Source organism: Talpa occidentalis, unplaced genomic scaffold (genome assembly GCF_014898055.3).
Source record: "Talpa occidentalis isolate TD23 unplaced genomic scaffold, MPIMG_talOcc4v2.1 talOcc4.17, whole genome shotgun sequence".
In the NCBI taxonomy this organism is placed as follows: domain Eukaryota; kingdom Metazoa; phylum Chordata; class Mammalia; order Eulipotyphla; family Talpidae; genus Talpa; species Talpa occidentalis.
In genome coordinates, this window is record NW_023601754.1 from 40415166 (window position 1) to 40432640 (window position 17475).

General features: G+C 57.6%; 1 protein-coding gene across 1 annotated transcript; it reads right to left on the bottom strand.

Annotated features, from left to right (window-relative positions):
• Window positions 1-11921: 11921 nt before the first annotated feature.
• Window positions 11922-16463, bottom strand: LGALS4 (galectin 4). The gene is made up of 9 exons (XM_037518147.1): window positions 16419-16463; window positions 16056-16144; window positions 15048-15252; window positions 14526-14660; window positions 12985-13038; window positions 12792-12821; window positions 12446-12534; window positions 12147-12312; window positions 11922-12068 (listed from the first exon to the last, which is right to left on the bottom strand). Exons 1-9 carry the CDS (start codon window positions 16461-16463, stop codon window positions 11922-11924), a joined length of 960 nt encoding a protein of 319 aa, XP_037374044.1.
• Between the last annotated feature and the right edge of the window lie 1012 nt (window positions 16464-17475).

Here is a 17475-nt window from a genome sequence, read left to right on the forward strand (position 1 = left end):
CCCTCCACGGGTTGTTGGGGTAGGGCTTCTGCCAGGCTCCTGAGACCACGCAGGCTGTCTGCACCCCATGGCATTTCTGTGAGCTGCTTTGTGACCCAAAAGGGAAAATGTCTGCCGCCAGAGATGCCTGAGATTTCAGGGTGCCGAGGTGGGTCACCATCCTCAGTGTGTGAACACGCTCACCTCTTCAGTACCCAAGATAATTTCTTGAACCTCTTTCAGGAAAACTGGGGGTTTCTATCACTGCTGCAGCTGAGCTGGGAACACCTGTCCCCGTGCTGTCCCTTTCCCACCTCTGCGCCCCTTGGTGAGTTTTTCTTGGTTTGTTTCATCTTGAAGTTTGTTTCACCTTGGAGCGCAAAGGGAGTGCAGGGGACCAGGGCTGGTGCTCAGGGGGCTCTGGGATGCAAGATGGTCCCTAGAGCTTATTTCTGTTTTCTCTCTCTCTCTTTTTTTTTTAAGATTTATTTATTTATGCACACAAGAACTGGGGTATAGGCCAGAGTTTTGGGGGGTGAGAGGATACACCAGAGACAGAGTGGGGAGCAGAACAGGCAGACTGACTGAAATACACTGCTGAGGGGAGCAGCGGGTGAGACAGGAGAGGTCTGCTGCGCCATGTGGGTAGCTCCCTGGCTGGGGATCGAGGCTGCAGGCAGCTTTGCAAGCCAGCGTTCAACCGCTGCGCCACCGGGGAGGCCCCCCCTGTTTTTCCATTTTTTTAAGAAAGTTCCTGAAACTAATCAAGATACTTCTTTACGTTCTCAATTTGACCTTCCTCTGGGTTCTGACAGCGTGGACTTTAAGCAGGGAGGTGGGGAGAGCGCCACAAATGCACTCGAGTATAGATAATTATACCAGTGGCCGCTCAAGCCACGGGAAACCAGCCCCGCACAGATACGGGGCCGCCTCAGGAGCGGCCGCCCCAGGAGCCCAAGCACCCGGATAGCAAGGGCTGCTCTGCACTGACGCTGGGGCCCTACACTAAGGGCCTCAGAGGCCGCGGACTTTCTGCCTGAGGCACCCCTGCCCGCCAAGCTGGTTCTGAGTGGCACGTCCAGGGGCAGAGGAGTTTCCCCCCAGGCTCCCAAGCACTGCCTCTGGGCAGCTCCCAGCTCCCCCATGCCACCTGCAGAGGCTGCAGTAGGGGTAGGTGAGGCCCACCTCAATAGGTTGGGCTTGATGCCCTCCCTTTAGCTAGGTTTGGACGCGAGAGCCCCCCACCCCCTGGGGCTCTAGGGCTGACCTCAGAAGCACCGGGCAGACTGGCATTTCACAGGTGCCGGCTGATGGAGGGCAGCAGGGTTTCCCTGCCATGCTGCCCCAGGGCACACGGCCCCACTTGGGGGGCATAGAAGCTGGGTTGTCCTGTGCAGCAGCAAAATCAGGCAAAGGAGGCAACAGTTAGGAGGTTCAGGGCCACAGCGAGGGGCATGGTGCCCAGTGGCACCACAGGCAGTAGAGAGGCCAGGGAGTGCTGGCCAAAGTGGGGGTCTTGGTGAAGTCCATCCTGCAGCACCTGGGGTCCCCAGCCCGTGCTGCTGTAGGCACCCCCACCCTTGTGTGTTGTTACATGTGGCCCCTCAGAGCCCACCCGCCCCGTGAGGCTGCCCCAAGGCACCAAGTTTGCCCTTTTATATTTGGGGAGCGCAAAATGAACCCATCAGGTGGGAGCTAAATGAAACAATCAGGGTCAAGCCCAGGTCATTAGTTAATTATTTAGATCAAAAAAAGTGAGAATGAGCAGATTGGTTTTATTTTATTTATTTATTTTTATAGAGGCATGTTTTATTTATTTATTTGTTTGTTTGTTTTGTTTATACATGCACTGGGTACAGTCAGAAGCACGGGAGGGTGAGAGAATTCACCAGAGCCAGAGCGGGGAGCAGAGCAGGCAGAAGGACCGAAGTACACTGCTGAGGGGAGCAGCGGGCGGCAGGAGAGGTCTGCGCGCCATGCGGGACCCTCCTCCTGGCCGGGGAGCAGCCGGGGATTGAACCGCGGCCGCAGAGGCCGCAGGCAGCTTTGCAACCCGGCGTTTAACTGCTGTGCCACCGGGAGGCCCGAGCTGATTGGTTTTAAATGGTCCAGTCAGTCACTTAGGATTGAAAATGGTCCAATTAGGCTTGTAGGGGGAGGGGGTGGGGTGGGTGCGGGGCCCTGCAGGAGGATATAAGCAGGGTAGGCAGGCGTGTGGGTGGTGGGTCCTGCCTTCCCTGGGAGGAAGCGCAGTCCAGCAGCCATCACCGAACGCAGAAGCGCTGATGACACTTGGCTGCTACTCCTGCCTCAGGTCCTGCTCCTGACACGGCCTGAAAGGAGCCCCCTGGCCTTGGCTTGGTGTCTGGAGGAGCTGTTTGTTGTTGGTGTGGCACAGCAGCTCACAAATCGTTGTTAAACACTGGCGTCCAACACCCTCTCTCGGTGACTGGCATTACTGGCCAGTGCTGTCCAGCACCGTTGACAGGCGCCTGGCACTCTGGGTCACCTCTGAGGCCTGCCCCCTGCTTCTCACCGCCTGGTACCTGGGCTATTGCCGTCCAGCCTGGCCTGCAGGTCGTGGTTGTGGGCTGCTGCGGCAGCGTTTGGGCGGCCCCACCTGTGAGCACCTCCAGGTGCAGTGAGTTGGATCCGACCTCCTGCTCTCCGGGCCACAAGCGCCAGGCCTCTGTGGTGGGATGGCGTCTCCCTGCACGAGCAGCTTTTCTTCGAGACTTCTGGACACCGGATGCTAACTGTGGTGAGTTAGTGGCCACCTGAGGCCTTCCCAACTGTTTCCCCTTTTGCTTGTTTGTTTTTTAAATATTTATTTATTTATGCAAGAGCTGGGGTACAGGCCAGATGTGCGGGAGTGTGAGAGAACTCACCAGAGCGGGGAGCAGAACAGGCAGACTGATGAAATACACTGCTGAGGGGAGAAGCGGACAAGACAGGAGAGGTCTGCCGTGCCATGTGGGATTCTCGCCGGCTGGCCGGGATCAAACCCATGCTGCAGAGGCTGCGGACAGCTTCACAGTGTGGTGCTCAACCGCCTGTGCCACCCAGGAGGCACCTGTTTCCCCTGTTTGTTTACCCCTGAGCCTGAGCGGTCTTGGGACTCTGTAGGTGAGACCCGCAGTGTCCTGTCGGCTCCCGGGCACTGTCCTCTGACCCACATGGTCCCGCCTCGCCCTGTTTCACATAAACATTGAAAGATCCAGCGACTGCTCACTGCCAGTTTTCACCTACGCGCCAAAAGCAGAGAACTAATAGGTGGTCATGAACCGCTGCAAACATACGGAAAACCTTCACTGGGAGGAGAAGCGCTCAGTAACCAGAGTCCTCAACCACAGGGACCAAAGCAAACATGGCCACATTCAAAGAACTAGTTCCACTGTTCTTTTCCGGCTAATCTTAATTTTATTTTTTTAAAGATTTATTTATTTATACAAAAACTGGGGTACAGGTCAGAGGCGCAGGAGGGTGAGAGAATTCACCAGAGAGAGCGGGGAGCAGAACAAGCAGATGGACCAAAGACACCGCTGAGGGGAGCAGCGGGCGAGACAGGAGAGGTCTGCTGCGCCCTGTGGGAATCTCCGTGGCTGGCCAGAAATCGAACCCGTGCTTCAGAGGCTGCAGACAGCTTCACAGTGCTGCGATCAACCCGCTGCACCACCAGGGACACCCAACTCTTAATTTTAGAACTGAGAAGACAGTCCCATTTCCCTGGGTCCCTGAAGGGAGAGATCCAGATGGCTGATGTAGTAAAAAAGTTTAATTTTTGCCTGCTATTGTCAGGGGGCCCAGGATCACTCAGCAGCCAGCCAAGAGTAAGCAGTGCCCAGCCCTGAAGCAGGTCTTGCCATGACCACTAGACTGAGGGGTACAGGGGAAATTTCCCTCTACCCTCTGGGTTCTTCTCAGCCTGGTAGCGCAATCAAACTGACAGCAGGTTTGTAGGAAAAAAGAAAGTTTAATGACATATGGGTGGAGAATCTATATTGATGTAAATCCTAAAGTAAATAGGACAATACAAGGGTTTTTATCCTGGGGCCTCCCTGGTGGTGCAAGGGGTTAAGTCTATCTGCAGCCACTGCAGCACGAGTTCGATCTCTGGCCAGGGAGCTACCCACATGCGCAGCAGACCTCTCCTGAGTCATCCACTACTCCCCTCAGCAGTGTGCTTCAGTGGATCTGCCGGTTCTGCTCCCCATTCTGTGTGTGGTGAATCCCCTCACCCCCCTGCATCTCTGGCCTACACCCCAGCTCTTGTATGTATGCATGCATGCATAAATAAATAAATCTTTTTTTTTAAAGAAAAGGGTATTTATTCTGACCTAACAGGTGGGGCAGGCCTGGGAGGAGTCTGGTAGGAGAGGCTGCCTCACGTGACAGGGCCAGGCGCTCTGTGGCTAGATGCTCACCTCGCCCTAGAGCTAGATGTCGCTGCCGGAGAGGTTATTTCTGGAGATAATCCTCAATTTGGGTTACATCCCCAATTTTCATTCTTCTAACATACAGGAGATAAAAGTCCTCCCTTCCCACCTTCTTGAGGCTGCGAAGCCTCCATGGACTCCAACCCTATGCCAGTCTCACGTGGGATGGTTCTGGACTCTTGGGGCAAGAGCTCCTTCAGGTGCATCTATGTTACTAACTTGCATCAGTACAAAATGGTCCATAATTGGTCATTCAGTCATTTGAAATAGATATACATTCTAGAAGAGTGAGTGAAAGTTAACATAAAATAACTACTCGTTTTGGAGTCAAAAAAGAACTTTATAAACTTGATGTAAGAAACTAGAGTGAGACAAAACTTTCTCTTTGCAAAACAGGGGTGGCAGCTCCTGCCCGCTTGCCACCAGGCAGCTGCTTCTTATTTTCTCCTTATCCTAATAAACCTGTCCTTTTAAAATGTGCAAAACAAACAAACAAAAAAAGGAACAACAACTCCAGATTAGTCTATGTAAAAGCCAAAAGTTGTTTTTTTTTTTTTTTAAGATTTATTTATTGCATAGAAACTGGGGTAGGTATGGAGGGCAGAGGTGTAGGGGTTGAGAGGACTCACCAGAGACAGAGTGGGGAGCAGAACAGGTGGATCCACAGAAATACATTGCTGAGGGGAGCAGCGGGTGAGACAGAAGTGGTCTGCTGTGCCATGTGGGCAGCTTCCTGGCTGCGGATAGCTTCATAGTGCTGCATCTAAACCCCTTGTGCTACCAGGAAGGCCCCACAAATCACATTTTTTATGAGTTAACTAGAACATTTTTCTTTCTCTCCAAAATATAAATTCATAGTAAGTATTAGTAGTACTTGTCAATGTTTGTTTGCATAAATCCAACAAGACTGTTTTTCTTTATAGCAAATCTTGGGAGCTCAGCAGACCCCAGTACATTTTGGGACTTCAAGGAGAAGAATGAACCCTAAGACACAGGTACTTATAGGCACGTCTAATAGATCATGGCGAACCATCAGGAGACCCAATCTGAGTCTCGTTGTGAAGGCGCCGCTGAAGTCAATCTTAAAAGCATATATTTTATTCTTGATGTGCTTATGGGAAAGACTGGCCATGTTTGCTACAACTAAGCTTCACTTGTCACATGTGTCTTCTGGTAACCATTTGGAAAAACTGAAGTGAGGGTGGCCAGGAATTATGTTTCAGTAACTTTTTTTTTTTAAAGATTTATTTATGCATACAAGAGCTGGGGTGCAGGCCGGGGGGTGGGGTGAGAGGACTCACCAGAGACAGAGTGGGGAGCAGAACAGGCGGATCAACTGAAATACACTGCTGAGGGGAGCAGTGGGTGAGACAGGAGAGGTCTGCTGTGCCATGTTGCCATGTGGGTAGCTCCCTGGCTGGGGTTGAACTTATGCTGCAATGGCTGCCACTAGCTTCATAGTGCTGAGACTTAACCCCGTGTGCTACCAGGGAGGCCCAGGACTGGCATTTTAAACACCTACCTATTTTGCATAAGTTTGCTTCTATCAGACTAGAGCATCCCACAGGTTTTCATAACTGCTCTCCTGGCACTTATGAAAACTTATTCTTCATCCAGAAACCTGGGGAGAATCCTATACTATACTTCCACAACACCCACTCTGTCCCCAAATTGGAAAAAACAAGGTCTTGGATACACCCTACTCAGGTAAAACCTTAACACTGAAGAGAGTTGACTGTGAACCCAAATTCTTTTTTTTTTTTTTAAAGATTTATTTATTTATGTGTACAAGAACTGAGGTGCAGACCAGAGGTGCGGGGTCAGGGGTGAGAGCATTTACCAGAGACAGAGTGGGGAACAGAACAGGCAGACTGACAAATACACTGCTGAGGGAGCAGCGGGCGAGTCAGGAGAGGTCTGCTGTGCCATGTGGGTAACTCCCTGGCTGGGGATTGAACTCATGCTGCAGTGGCTGCAGATAGCTTCATAGGTAGCGTCTTAGCCCCTTGCGCCACCAGGGAGGCCCTAAATGGGGGTGTTAATCAAAATACCAAAAGCTTTTAAAATGCTAGGGTGAGTGGGCTCATAGACACCGAAAACAAGGCACAGTTCCCATCTCACCCCAGTGATGTAACGGATCAGGGTAAATCCAGGAGGCAAAGGTCAGCTCTAGAAGTCTCAAAAAGACTAGGTTGGCTTAATCTGATACCTGACGTTAAAGTTAGCCTGGAATTATCCTGTTATTGGGGTTTGGGAATGGGGAGACAGACACACAGAGGGCAGCTGCAAGGCTGCTGGGGAGGGTTTCTGCTCAGCCACCCATCCTCCTGGGTCCATCCACCAGAACCATCCATCACCCCCGCCCCCACCCCTTTATAACTTGGCAGAGCCCCACTTTGTCCCTGCCTCAGTGGGGTGGATCTCAACAAGAAAGGTGGGCCAGACAGATCTCCGTAAGCACTTGCACACCCCACACTGATCTGAGTGGCTTGGGGGGGGCACCTCATCTGACCCCGAAGGAACCCCACAACATGTTGTGATGTCGCCGTAATACCCAGTGCCACACCTACAGGGGCAGAAAACCTCATGGAAGGGGAAATGGGTGGTACCTCGATGCCAGGAGAGCCCCACCCTTGCCCAGAACGCAATGGACTATTCCCCTACTATGCAAAACCCCCATAAAAACAAGAGCCACTGTCCAGCCCAGGCAGCAGCCACTCTCTGCTCGGCTTAGTGGGTGGTCTTCGCTGCCATCTCGGAGGCTTGCCTGCGTCTGATCTCCAACCTCCTCACGTCTGAGAACCCTCTCTCCTGATGAGGGGGTGTCAGGCCCCCGGTGTCACTAGGATTCCTCTCCCCTCTACCCCCAGACCTGAAATCTAGGAGGGAGATGGTAGCAGTTCTGGGAAGTGGTGCTGGGGAGACAGCCCAGGGCATGACAGAACCCAGAAACGTAAACCCTGCAGAGACGGGGAGACAAGGCTGTGCGCCCTGGGGGCCCTCCCTTTCTAGATCTCAGCTTCCTTGCCCATGAAATGGGGTGATTGGTGCCCCCACTTCCTGTCCTGGAGAGCCGGGGCTCAGTGAGTGGCGGCTTTAATCTTTTGTTCCCTCTTGCCTGGCTTCCCTGAGCTCGTGTGTGCCAGGCTCTGCGCTAGGCCCCAAGGACGAGGCCTTGACCTTCACCCAAATCCTGCCCCAGGGGACCCTTTTGGGTGATGATTGTTGTTGCCGCGTCATGTTACATGACAGAAACATCGACTGGGTTTTGGGGGTGTTGGGTTTTTGGAAATTTTTGAAGGACAGGTTTATCAGGAGAAGGAGAAGAAAAAAAAGCAGCTGCGGCCACCGCAGGCAGGAGCTGCCTCAACCGGGGCTTGGACGGAGGCTCAGCCCAGCCTTAGGCAGCAAGTGCAGCCTGCGGGGAGAGGGCCGGCCGCCTGCTTGGTCTCTGGGCCCCAATTTTCACTAAAAAAATGGGGCCTCACCCACCTGTGACTGTGCAGGTGCCTCTTTTTCTTTCTCCTTCCCTAACAAGCCTGTCCTTTTAAGATGTAAAACAAGCAAAGGAACAAAAACGGGCACCAGGGCTTTCTGGCTGGCAGGGCTGGGGCGGCTCAGCGCCTCTGCTGCCCTGGTCACTGTTTGCGCCCTAGCCCTAGGATGGGCGTGCACCCGGGAGCCCTCAGCTGGGGCGATCTGAGGCCCCCCCAAAGCGGGTGCTGTGCCAGCCTGGCCCCAGGCCGCTGTCTGTTCCAGGCGTGGTGGTGGGCGTGCAAAGGGCTGGTGAGTCAGCAGGACCGGCCACACCTGGCCCCACTTTTATTTAAGGCTGCGCAGCCTCGCCCTCCACATGCTGCCTGTCCCGCCCAGCCATGGCAGGGAGCTCGGTGAGCGGGGGGCTGGGAGCTGAGGCTAAGCAGGGGGAAGAACCCCGGGCTGGAGCTGACTCGGGGAGGGGCTGGGCCTGGCCGGGGTCCTCTGTGGCAAAGGAGAAAGTGGGCGCTGGGGTGTCTGCGGAGGGTGGGCTGTGGCTGCTGGGCGACCCTCCCAGGCTCTCGCCTCCCCGGGGTGTCGGCCTCTTGGCTTCTTTCCTTTGAATCTTTTTCTGGGGAGTCTTTGTGGCTCCATCTCCTCCTCCTCCATTCGTGCTGGTCTTGGGCCTGGTTCCTGTCCCAGGGCCGGCCCGTCTCTCTCCCGTCTCCCGGGGTGTGCGGTGTGGACATTTTCTAGACACGCGGTAGTTCTGGCTTCTGTCACCTGGCACAACAGTGAGGGCCACGCAGGCTGTAGCGAGCGTCAGCACCACCACGTTCTGTCTGACCACAGGCTGCAGCGCCAGCCCATGGGGGTGTTTGGCTTGTGTCCACATTCGAGATTATGACTCTGGGGTACAAGTTAATGTGGGGACATGCGTACCCCAGTGGGCGGGGCAGAGGGAGGGTGTAGTGAGCAGAACAACCTAGCTCTCCCCTCCTTTTTCACACTCACCCCAACTCCCGCCCCTCACGCCTGCCCCACCGCTGGATGGAAGGTCCGGAACAGACACTGGGGATGGAGGCTGTGGGTGGAGAGCAGCCGATTCACCCCACCGTCACCCCGAGGCATCCGGCCTTCCAGCTCCCTGAACACCAGGGACACGGGAGTCAAGGAGACTGTGAAGGGGGCAAATGCCTGAGAGCGGGCAGCTGCATTGGGTGGGGTCTTCAAGCGCCCCCTTTTCTTTTTTTTTTTTTTAAAGATTTATTTATTTATTCATACAAGCACTGGGTACAGTCAGAAGCACGGGAGGGTGAGAGAATTCACCAGAGCCAGAGCGGGGAGCAGAGCAGGCAGAAGGACCGAAGGACACTGCTGAGGGGAGCAGCGGGCGGCAGGAGAGGTCTGCGCGCCATGTGGGACCCTCCTCCGGTGGCTGGGGAGCAGCTGGGGATCGAACCGGTGCCGCGGAGGCTTTGGCTTCGGGCAGCTTCACAACCCAGCGCTCAACTGCTGCGCCACCGGGGAGGCCCAAGCGCCCCCTTTTGCAGACGAGGGAACTGGAAACAGCAGGGTCTAACCACCAGGCTTTCCACCCCCTCTTGCCACACGTGGCACAAGGATCTGCTTGCTGCCCCCATGCAGCAGCATCTCTTCTCGCAAATCTGTACGACGTGCAGTGCTCTTGCGTGGCTCTCAACAGCCGAGCATAGGTGGGGGACGGGACACGGGCGGTCTAATCACAGGGGGGCTGTGGGAAGTCAGGCAGCCCCGGGGTGGGGCTTGAGCAGCAAGGGATGGTCTATGGGGGATTTCAAACCTAAAAAGAAAAAAGCTAAAATGGCAAATTTTACTTTCTGCATAATTTTATACAAGTACATGCAGAATAAAAGTGAAGGAGCGAGATCACCTGGTCACACCTGTCTCTGGAATATGAAGAACCAAAAAGCACAGACTGGCAAGATACAGCAAGAAGTAACCTTGGACTTAGTGAAACAGTGACTGCTTGCTGATGAGGTTTTTGGAGTTTGGAGGGCGGGGTCCTCAGGCTCACTCTGGGAAAGGTATCCCCAGAGCTCCCCTCTCAGCGCATGGGGCAAGTTTCCCAGGCGAGTTTCTCCATGAGGCAGAGACGTTAGTTATGTTTAAAGGGCAGGTTTATTAGGGAAGGGACAGGATTATGAAGGACACTTGCATGACACAAGCGGGCAGGAAGAGCTGCCCCAAAAGGGACAGGTTTGCTGAGAGGCCTGCACGGTTGCAGGCGGGTGGCCTTGAGGAGAGCGGCCTCCGCTGAGGGAGGTCAATGCGGAGAAGCCCTGGCCTGGTACAGGGCACAGGCAGGCAGAAGACTGCTGCCCTGCAGAGGAGAGAGTTGGTGACAGGAAGCACCTGCATAGTCACGGGTGGGTAGCAAGTGCTGCCCTGATCCAGGGCACAGACTGCACTGGTCGAGTCTTTTCTCTTCGGGAGGGGTCACTGCTCTGTGGAGTGGCCTGTTTGCTGCTGATTTTGGATAACCATAAGAATCTGGAAGAGACCGGAAATTCCAGGATGGGCCCAGTCTCTATATCTTTTTTTTTTTTTTGAAGATTTATTTATTTATACAGGCACTGGGTACAGTCAGAAGCGCGGGAGGGTGAGAGAATTCTCCAGAGCCAGAGCGGGGAGCAGAACAGGCAGAAGGACCGAAGCACACTGCTGAGGGGAGCAGCGGGCGGCAGGAGAGGTCTGCGCACCATGTGGGACCCTCGCCAGTGGCCGGGGATCAAACTGGCGCTGCAGAGGCTGTGGGCAGCTTCGCAGCCCAGTGCTCAACTGCTGCGCCACCAGGGAGGCCCCAGTCTCTATATTTTTACCCTCAGGTCTGTGCTCCGGACACTCCCGACAGCGCCTGATGCCTGCTCGGGCCTTATGCCTGTGATAAGGCACTGGCCCTAAGGATCTTGGTTTCTTTGGCTGGGTTAATGGTCACCTTAATCCCCTCCACACCCACCTCCTGTGTGAGTCAGGTTTTAGTCACCTGATGCCTCCTCTAGATTGTCTATTCTCTCCTCCATCAGTATCCAGAGGGGTTGGGGGAAAGGGAGGAGCAGATGTGCAGGAAGAGCTTAGGGCGTTGGTGGGGTGGGGGGCAGTGACTAGCACAGATGCAGGAGGAAAAAATGACCCCGGAAGTATAGTTAAAAAAAAAGAAAAGTAACTATCGTTGTCAGACTTGAGCTGTTCTGACATCACCAGCTGGTGATTCTATCCTCTGGCAAAAAGTCCCTCATCAGTCCTCGTGATGCAGAACAAAGTTCAAAGCAAAGGTTTGCTGGATGGTTTCTTAACACAGTTGTTTTTGACCCAAGGCAAAGGTCACTGGCTCTGTAGGGCCAGACCCGGAATGTGGTTTCTCGGGAGGGACTGACCCACCCACTTTAAAATGTTCCCCTTGGGGCACTTTTTCAGTCACCTGGGGTCTTTGGAAAGAACCAAGTTTAAAAACAGCCCAGCCTTGGCCTGCAGAGGGCACTATCGCTGCTTCTTTGAGAGGAGGAGAGAAAACTCCCTGGGACTGACCCCTCTGTCTCTCCTGTCTCCCTCGCTTACTTCCCCCCACACCCCTGCTTCTGCAGGACACCGGCCATATGTAGTCGCCACCCGCTGGCATCCTAGCGGGCACTGGGATGAGTGGGTGGTGGTGTCCAGTGGTCAGGCGATGCCCAGGCCCCGTGGTAAAGGCTGGGTGGCCCTCTGGGGTCAGCTGACCCCAATTTCTTACCATCTAAGGAGTGCCCCCGAGACAGCCTTGCCCACCAGGGTCTGAGTCCCCGTGGCTACTTCTGAACTTCTGGAATCTGCTGTCTCCGTGAACCTGCCCCTGCCCGTGCAGCTGTGTCCCCACGTCTCCGGGAAGCTCCACGGAGGAAGCAAGAGGGAGGGGTGGGGCCACGCACATGTGAATGAGGCAGCGAGACACTTTATTAGGGCTCCAAGGGCGTCAGCAGGATGCCCACCCCCCCATGCATCAGGACCCCGGGGTCAGATCTGGACGTAGGACAAGGTGACGTCGCCCAGGACCTCCAAGGTGTCCACCGTGTGGAAGGCTGTCAGCCGGTGGGCGAAGTCAAAGAGGTGCTGGCCGTTGGCGTAGAGCTTGAAGCGATCCAGGCCGCAGCGGATGGACAGCTGCCGGGAGAGGGTGGTGTGAGGCCAGGCCCGGGGAGGGGCTTCGGGGGTGGGGGTGGGGGGAGGACCCCTACTCACGTCGAAGTATTGTCCGGGCCGAAACGGGTTGAAGGTGCTGCTTCTCTCCTCTGATCCCCACGAGCCTCTCAGGTAGCTGTTCCGAGTCAGGGTGCCCTCACTCAGGCGGGGGTTAAAGTGCAGAGCCAGGTCTCCGGTGCACCCCACCTTGAAGTTGATGACAAAGCTAGGGGCAGGGAGGAAGGTGGGAGTCAGGTGGGGGTCCAGCTTCTGGTTCCCCAAGGGAAGAGGCCGAGCGTCCAGACCCTGGGTCTGGGGAGGGGGCCCCGAAGGTTCCCACCTCAACCTCCATCGCATACCTCTTGCCGTAGAGGGGTATGAAGCCCTTGATGATGATGGTTCTTCGGGCTGTGAGCCCCCCCTGCAGTCTCCCTGTGTATGGCACAGGCTGTGGAGAGAATATGGGGCCCCGTCAACTCTCAGGTCACCCAAAGCCAGTATAGGCCATGTTTTCAGAGCGGGCTGCCTGTTCCACCCAGGAGCCCTCCCCAGACGCCGTCGCGCCCCACCCTGGCCGTCAGCCCGTCCTGTCTGGGCTTCCCCCCAACCCCCACCCCGCTCTCAGGGGGTCCCATGACTAGGGGCCCCTGCCCAGGGCTCCTGCTGCCCCTCAAGCCCCTCCCCTGCACCCCCCGGCTGCCTTACTGGGTTGAAGACTGGAGGTCCCTCCATGGTCTGTGAAATGAAAAAGATGATTCTGTCATATTCAGTCACAGGCGCAGCGCCCCACTCATGCAGGTGTTTCTCTTGGTGCTGGGTTTGTGCAACGGGGGGTCCCATCTCACCGACCCCCTCAACTCTCACCACCCCCAGCCCCACCGACGGCCACACAGCTTACGGGCAGATTGCTCGGTGGTAGGGGGTTGCTTGGCATCTGGGTGTGCCCGTGACCCTGCGCAGACGGGGGGGAGGGGGAGGTCGTGAGAGGGGGGTCCTCGGGCTGCCCAGGACCTCCCAGTCACTGCCCCCCATCTCCAGAGGAGATCCACCCCTGCCAGCAGGCACTTACTGGATGAGGCGGACAAACCGCGAGTCCCTGTGGGCACAGAGAGAGGAGGTGATGGGTGGGACCCAGACTAGGGCCTGGGGGCTGCCAAGGGGGCCTCCAAGGGCGCATTAGTGGACAGGGACCCACCGTGTAGGGAGCTCCGGCACCTCGCAGCACCCTCTCAGGACAGGGCCCGTCCACCCTGCCACCCCGCCCCTCCGGCCTCCCTGGTGTCCCAAGACCCTCCCCGCCTCTCCTCCCCCTCAACCCGGGGCATCCCAGATCCACCCAGTGCCCCCCCTCGCCCCCCTCATTCCCTGACCCTCCAGACCACCACGGCGGGGAGGGGCGGCAGCTGGGAACCCCAGACTTCCCGCCTGGCCCTCGCCTGGCTCAGCCTCTCAGCGGGTCGCCTCGGCCTCTGTCTCCCTGCCTGTCGGTTTCCCTCTCATCTGCCCCTTCTCAGGTGGATCTTCCGCCAGGAGCGCCTTCCCCTGCTGGCAGCCATCGCTCTCCCCAGCGCCCTCCCGCCCGCCTGCCTTGCGCAGCCAGCGAGTGGAAACAGCTCTGCTGTTGCTTTTCTTCCTTAACTATGTTAAAGAAGCAAAAGGGCCACATGAACACCCACAGGCCGGTGGCGCCCTTAGGGATGAAGGCCTTCTGGAAGCTTCCCCGTCAGTGTGGTGTCCAGCACGGACCCGCCCCCTGTGTTGGGCCCACCCTCTGCCCTGTCAGCTCAGTGGCCCTGGGCCTGCCTCGGTTCCCACACTCTCCAGTGGGGCTGGTGGTCAGCGCACTTCTCCTGCCGAGATGCTAGGGTGCGCTCAGGCTGGGGTGTCTGGGGCCTCGGCTGCAGTACAGAGGGGTGGGGGGTGGTTCTAGGGCCTGTGTCTGAGGCCGTCTGTCCCTGTGCGCCTGGGCCTGGAGCTTCCAGGTCACAGCATGTGCCTATTCAGCTTTCCCAGACATTCTGGGCACCCTGCAAGGAAAGGGCGGGGCCCCTCCACAGCCTCACCCACCAGGGCTTGTGGGTGCCACTCAGAATCGCCCTTCTTTTGTGTGTAGCGGGAGCTCACTGTGATTTGAAGGAAGTCTTTCTGGTGACTCATGATTGTAGCTACCGCTTGCGAACTTATTGCGATCCCTGTGGGTTTCCTTTGCCTCCTGACTCCACACCTCCTCCAGGAAGCCTTCCTCTGCACTCTCCCAACCCCCTGTATGTCCCTGCCCTGACTCTCGTGGCCAACGGTGTCCGCTGATCCCACTGTGGTCTCCCTCGGTCCCTGCTGGGACGTCCCCTCACCCGCCGGAGGGACTGGGACAGAGCAGACGACCAGGAAATAAGCAGATGTGGGGGTTCTGGGAGGAAGCAGGCCAGAGAGCGTGCACACCTGGCTTGGGGCGGGCTGGCCGCCGAGGAAGTTGATGGAGTAGAGGCTCAGGTCCCCATCCACGTGCAGGTGGGTGACCAACTGCAGGGGGATCCGGTGGCCGTACTCATAGAAGGGGCTTCCGTTCACCACCACCTGGAGGGCAGGGGTGAGGTCAGAGCAGCCCCCGGCCGTGACTTTGGGGAGGTCAAGCCAGGAAGCAGGGAATAGGGATCTTTCCCTTGGGGGCAAAGGCCTTGGGGGAGGGTCAGCTGAGCTGGCCTCAGAGTGAGCAGCTCGGAGGCCAAGTCTGAGTCAAGGATCAGTTCGCAGATTAGCAGAGGCGAGAGAACAGAGCACTTAGTCTGGGGTGAGGCTGGGAAGGAATAAGGTGTGAGCTGGGGTCCGGGCACCAGACGAGTGGGGTTCGAGGCCTAGCCTGACACCTTGAGGCTGTGTGACCGCAGGGAAGTGACATCACCTCTCTGAACCTTTGTCTCCTGGGCTGAGATATTGGGGGGGGAGAGGGGAGCTGGGTCTGACCTTGTAGTGCTCCTGGAAGATCATGAACACCATCTCGAAGGAGGCGCCCTTTTTGAAGGGCATGCTCCTCTTCTTCTCCTCGCTGCCCCATTTGCCGCCCTGCTTGGTGTTGAAGACCACCTTGTCCCAGCCGTCGAAGCGGGGGTTGAAGTGGAAGGCGATGTCCGCCTCCGGGTCCTGCCCCGTGGTGAAGTTCACGGAGAACCTGGGGGCGCAGGAAGGGCTCTTCCCCTGGCCCCGCTTGCCAGGGCCGGGCCCTCCCCCACAGCCCCCTGTCCCGGGATTTGGGGGCAGATAGGGGACTGGCACTATGGACCCAAGTGAGGGATGGGGGCCGAACCCCTAAGTTCCAGGCCTCAAGCCTCCTTGTTCACCCCCTTGCCTTGTTAGGCTGCCTCCTCCCCTCCTCCAACCTCAGCAGGATGCTGCCGGGACCCCCGTTTGCCCGGCTCTCGCCATGCGCCAGGCCTGTGTCTAGGAACCCTACATTTATCAGTCCGGGCCTCCATCCCTCCCCGGCCACTGCAGGCCCTGTTCCCCGTGGTCCCACGGCCCGGTGGACACCCAAGTCAGAGCTGGGCTTACACCCCCTCACGCCAACATCCCCAGAGATATTCCCACAAGGCAGGCGCACCCCTGTCCGGGGGCCTGCGCACTGCCTGCCCTGTCCGCATGGAATGCCCTTGGGGACAGATCCGTTATAAAGACGGGAACCCCAGAGCGCAGAGAGGTACAGTCGCTTCCCCCATCACACAGCCAGTAAGTGACAAGCTGGGAGGGGACTCCCCTTTTTCCATCCAACGTGCCAACTCTGGGACCACTTCCCAGGGTGAGCCTCCCTGACCCCTCCCAGTCCCCAGGACCCCCCCATCCTCAGCTGATCACCAAGCCCTGGCCTCCCCAGAGCAGGCTGGTCAGTGCAATGCGCAGAGTGCCTCCCCGCTTCCCCTGGGAAGCACCCCCCTTAGCAGTCCCCCCTCAGCCCAGCCCGGCACGGGGAGGTCTCACCTCTTCATGTGATCGTCAGCCTCTCCCTGGATGTACACGGACATCCCGGCCCTGAGGCCGCCCGGGATGATCTGCCTGTAAGGCAGCGTCTGTGGAAGGGTCGGGTGAGGGGCGCTGTTGCAGGCTTTCTCCCTCATTGAGGAAAAAAAGTACCCCCCACGCCCCTACAGCAAGGAGAGGAAGCTAGGGGGTGAGAGTTAGGCGTGGGCCTGGACCCCCAGATGTCAGGCCGGGAACAAATCCAGCACTGGGGTCAGTATTGGGCATAACAGACCCAAAGGTCCTGGGTGGGGGTGCTCAGAGGGCCGGGTGGGGGGCAGTGGTCAGGTTGGCGCTCGGCCAGGGCCTGGGCCGCAGCCTCACCGGGTTGAAGGTGGGCTGGTAGCCCGGTGCCGGGACGTAGGCCATCTGGAGGCTGGGCTGGTGTCCGGTCGCGGGAGAAGAGCTGCGGGAGTGGGGACCGCGGCCGGGTCGGCGCCTCTTATACCTACGCACCAGGGCGGGGCTGACAGGTCACCGTTCACGGGGCCCTCCACCGTTGCCAGGTTCCAGGTTTCCCCAGGGCACCCCCTAGTCTCTTTCTTTGTAGCCTCTCTGGTAACTAGCCAGAACCCAGCTCATCTGGACCCACCCGGGGGGGCTCAGATCAGGACCCCCACTTCCAGACTGATGCAAAGAGGAAGTGCAGGGACCTTTGGCCCCACCAGGGCGTTATCAGATCCTTTGTTAGCAGAGGGTGGGTGAGGTCAGCTGGGCAGGGCAGGGCAGGGCAGGGCAGGGCATGGCATGATCCCCAACAGTTGGGCAGTGGCAATGAGCTGAAGCAGGGAGGATCAAGGCGCTCTTGACATTGCCAGCATTGGGAAAACACCTGCATTTTTGGCATGCCCGTGCTACCCCTTTGTGTGGTCTCTGGAGTGACTCAGAGCACTGATTTCTGGCTTCCTGTGTCTGCCACTTCCTGACTGTGACGTTGGGGCAGGACCTTCACCTCAATGTGCCCATCTGTAAAATGGGGCTGTCCCACCTTCACACCGCCCTGGAAAGCCACCGCTAGGTTCAATGCTCAGAGGAGACAGCAGCACACAGCAGGCCCTGAATAGAGCCCCCCGCGCGCTTCCAAGTTTCCAGGGCGGGGGCTGCAGGCGGCATGCTAAACAGCCAAGAAACCCCGAAGAGTAAAGAACCGCGGCCGCTGGCCCAGGAGCCGCAGCGGTGGCTTCTCCCCGGCCTCGAGCAGCCGACCCGGCTCTGCAGGGCAGTCCGGGGGCGCCAGGCGGGGAGTGGCCCTCCAGCAAGGGTGGGGCGGGCCTGTGGCCTCGCAGGTCAACTCGCGTGACTCTGGCCTGGCCCGTCCTCCCCACCACCCCTCCGTTTTGTGGGCCACCTGCCGTCTCGGGGAGTGCCCCGCTGCCCGTGG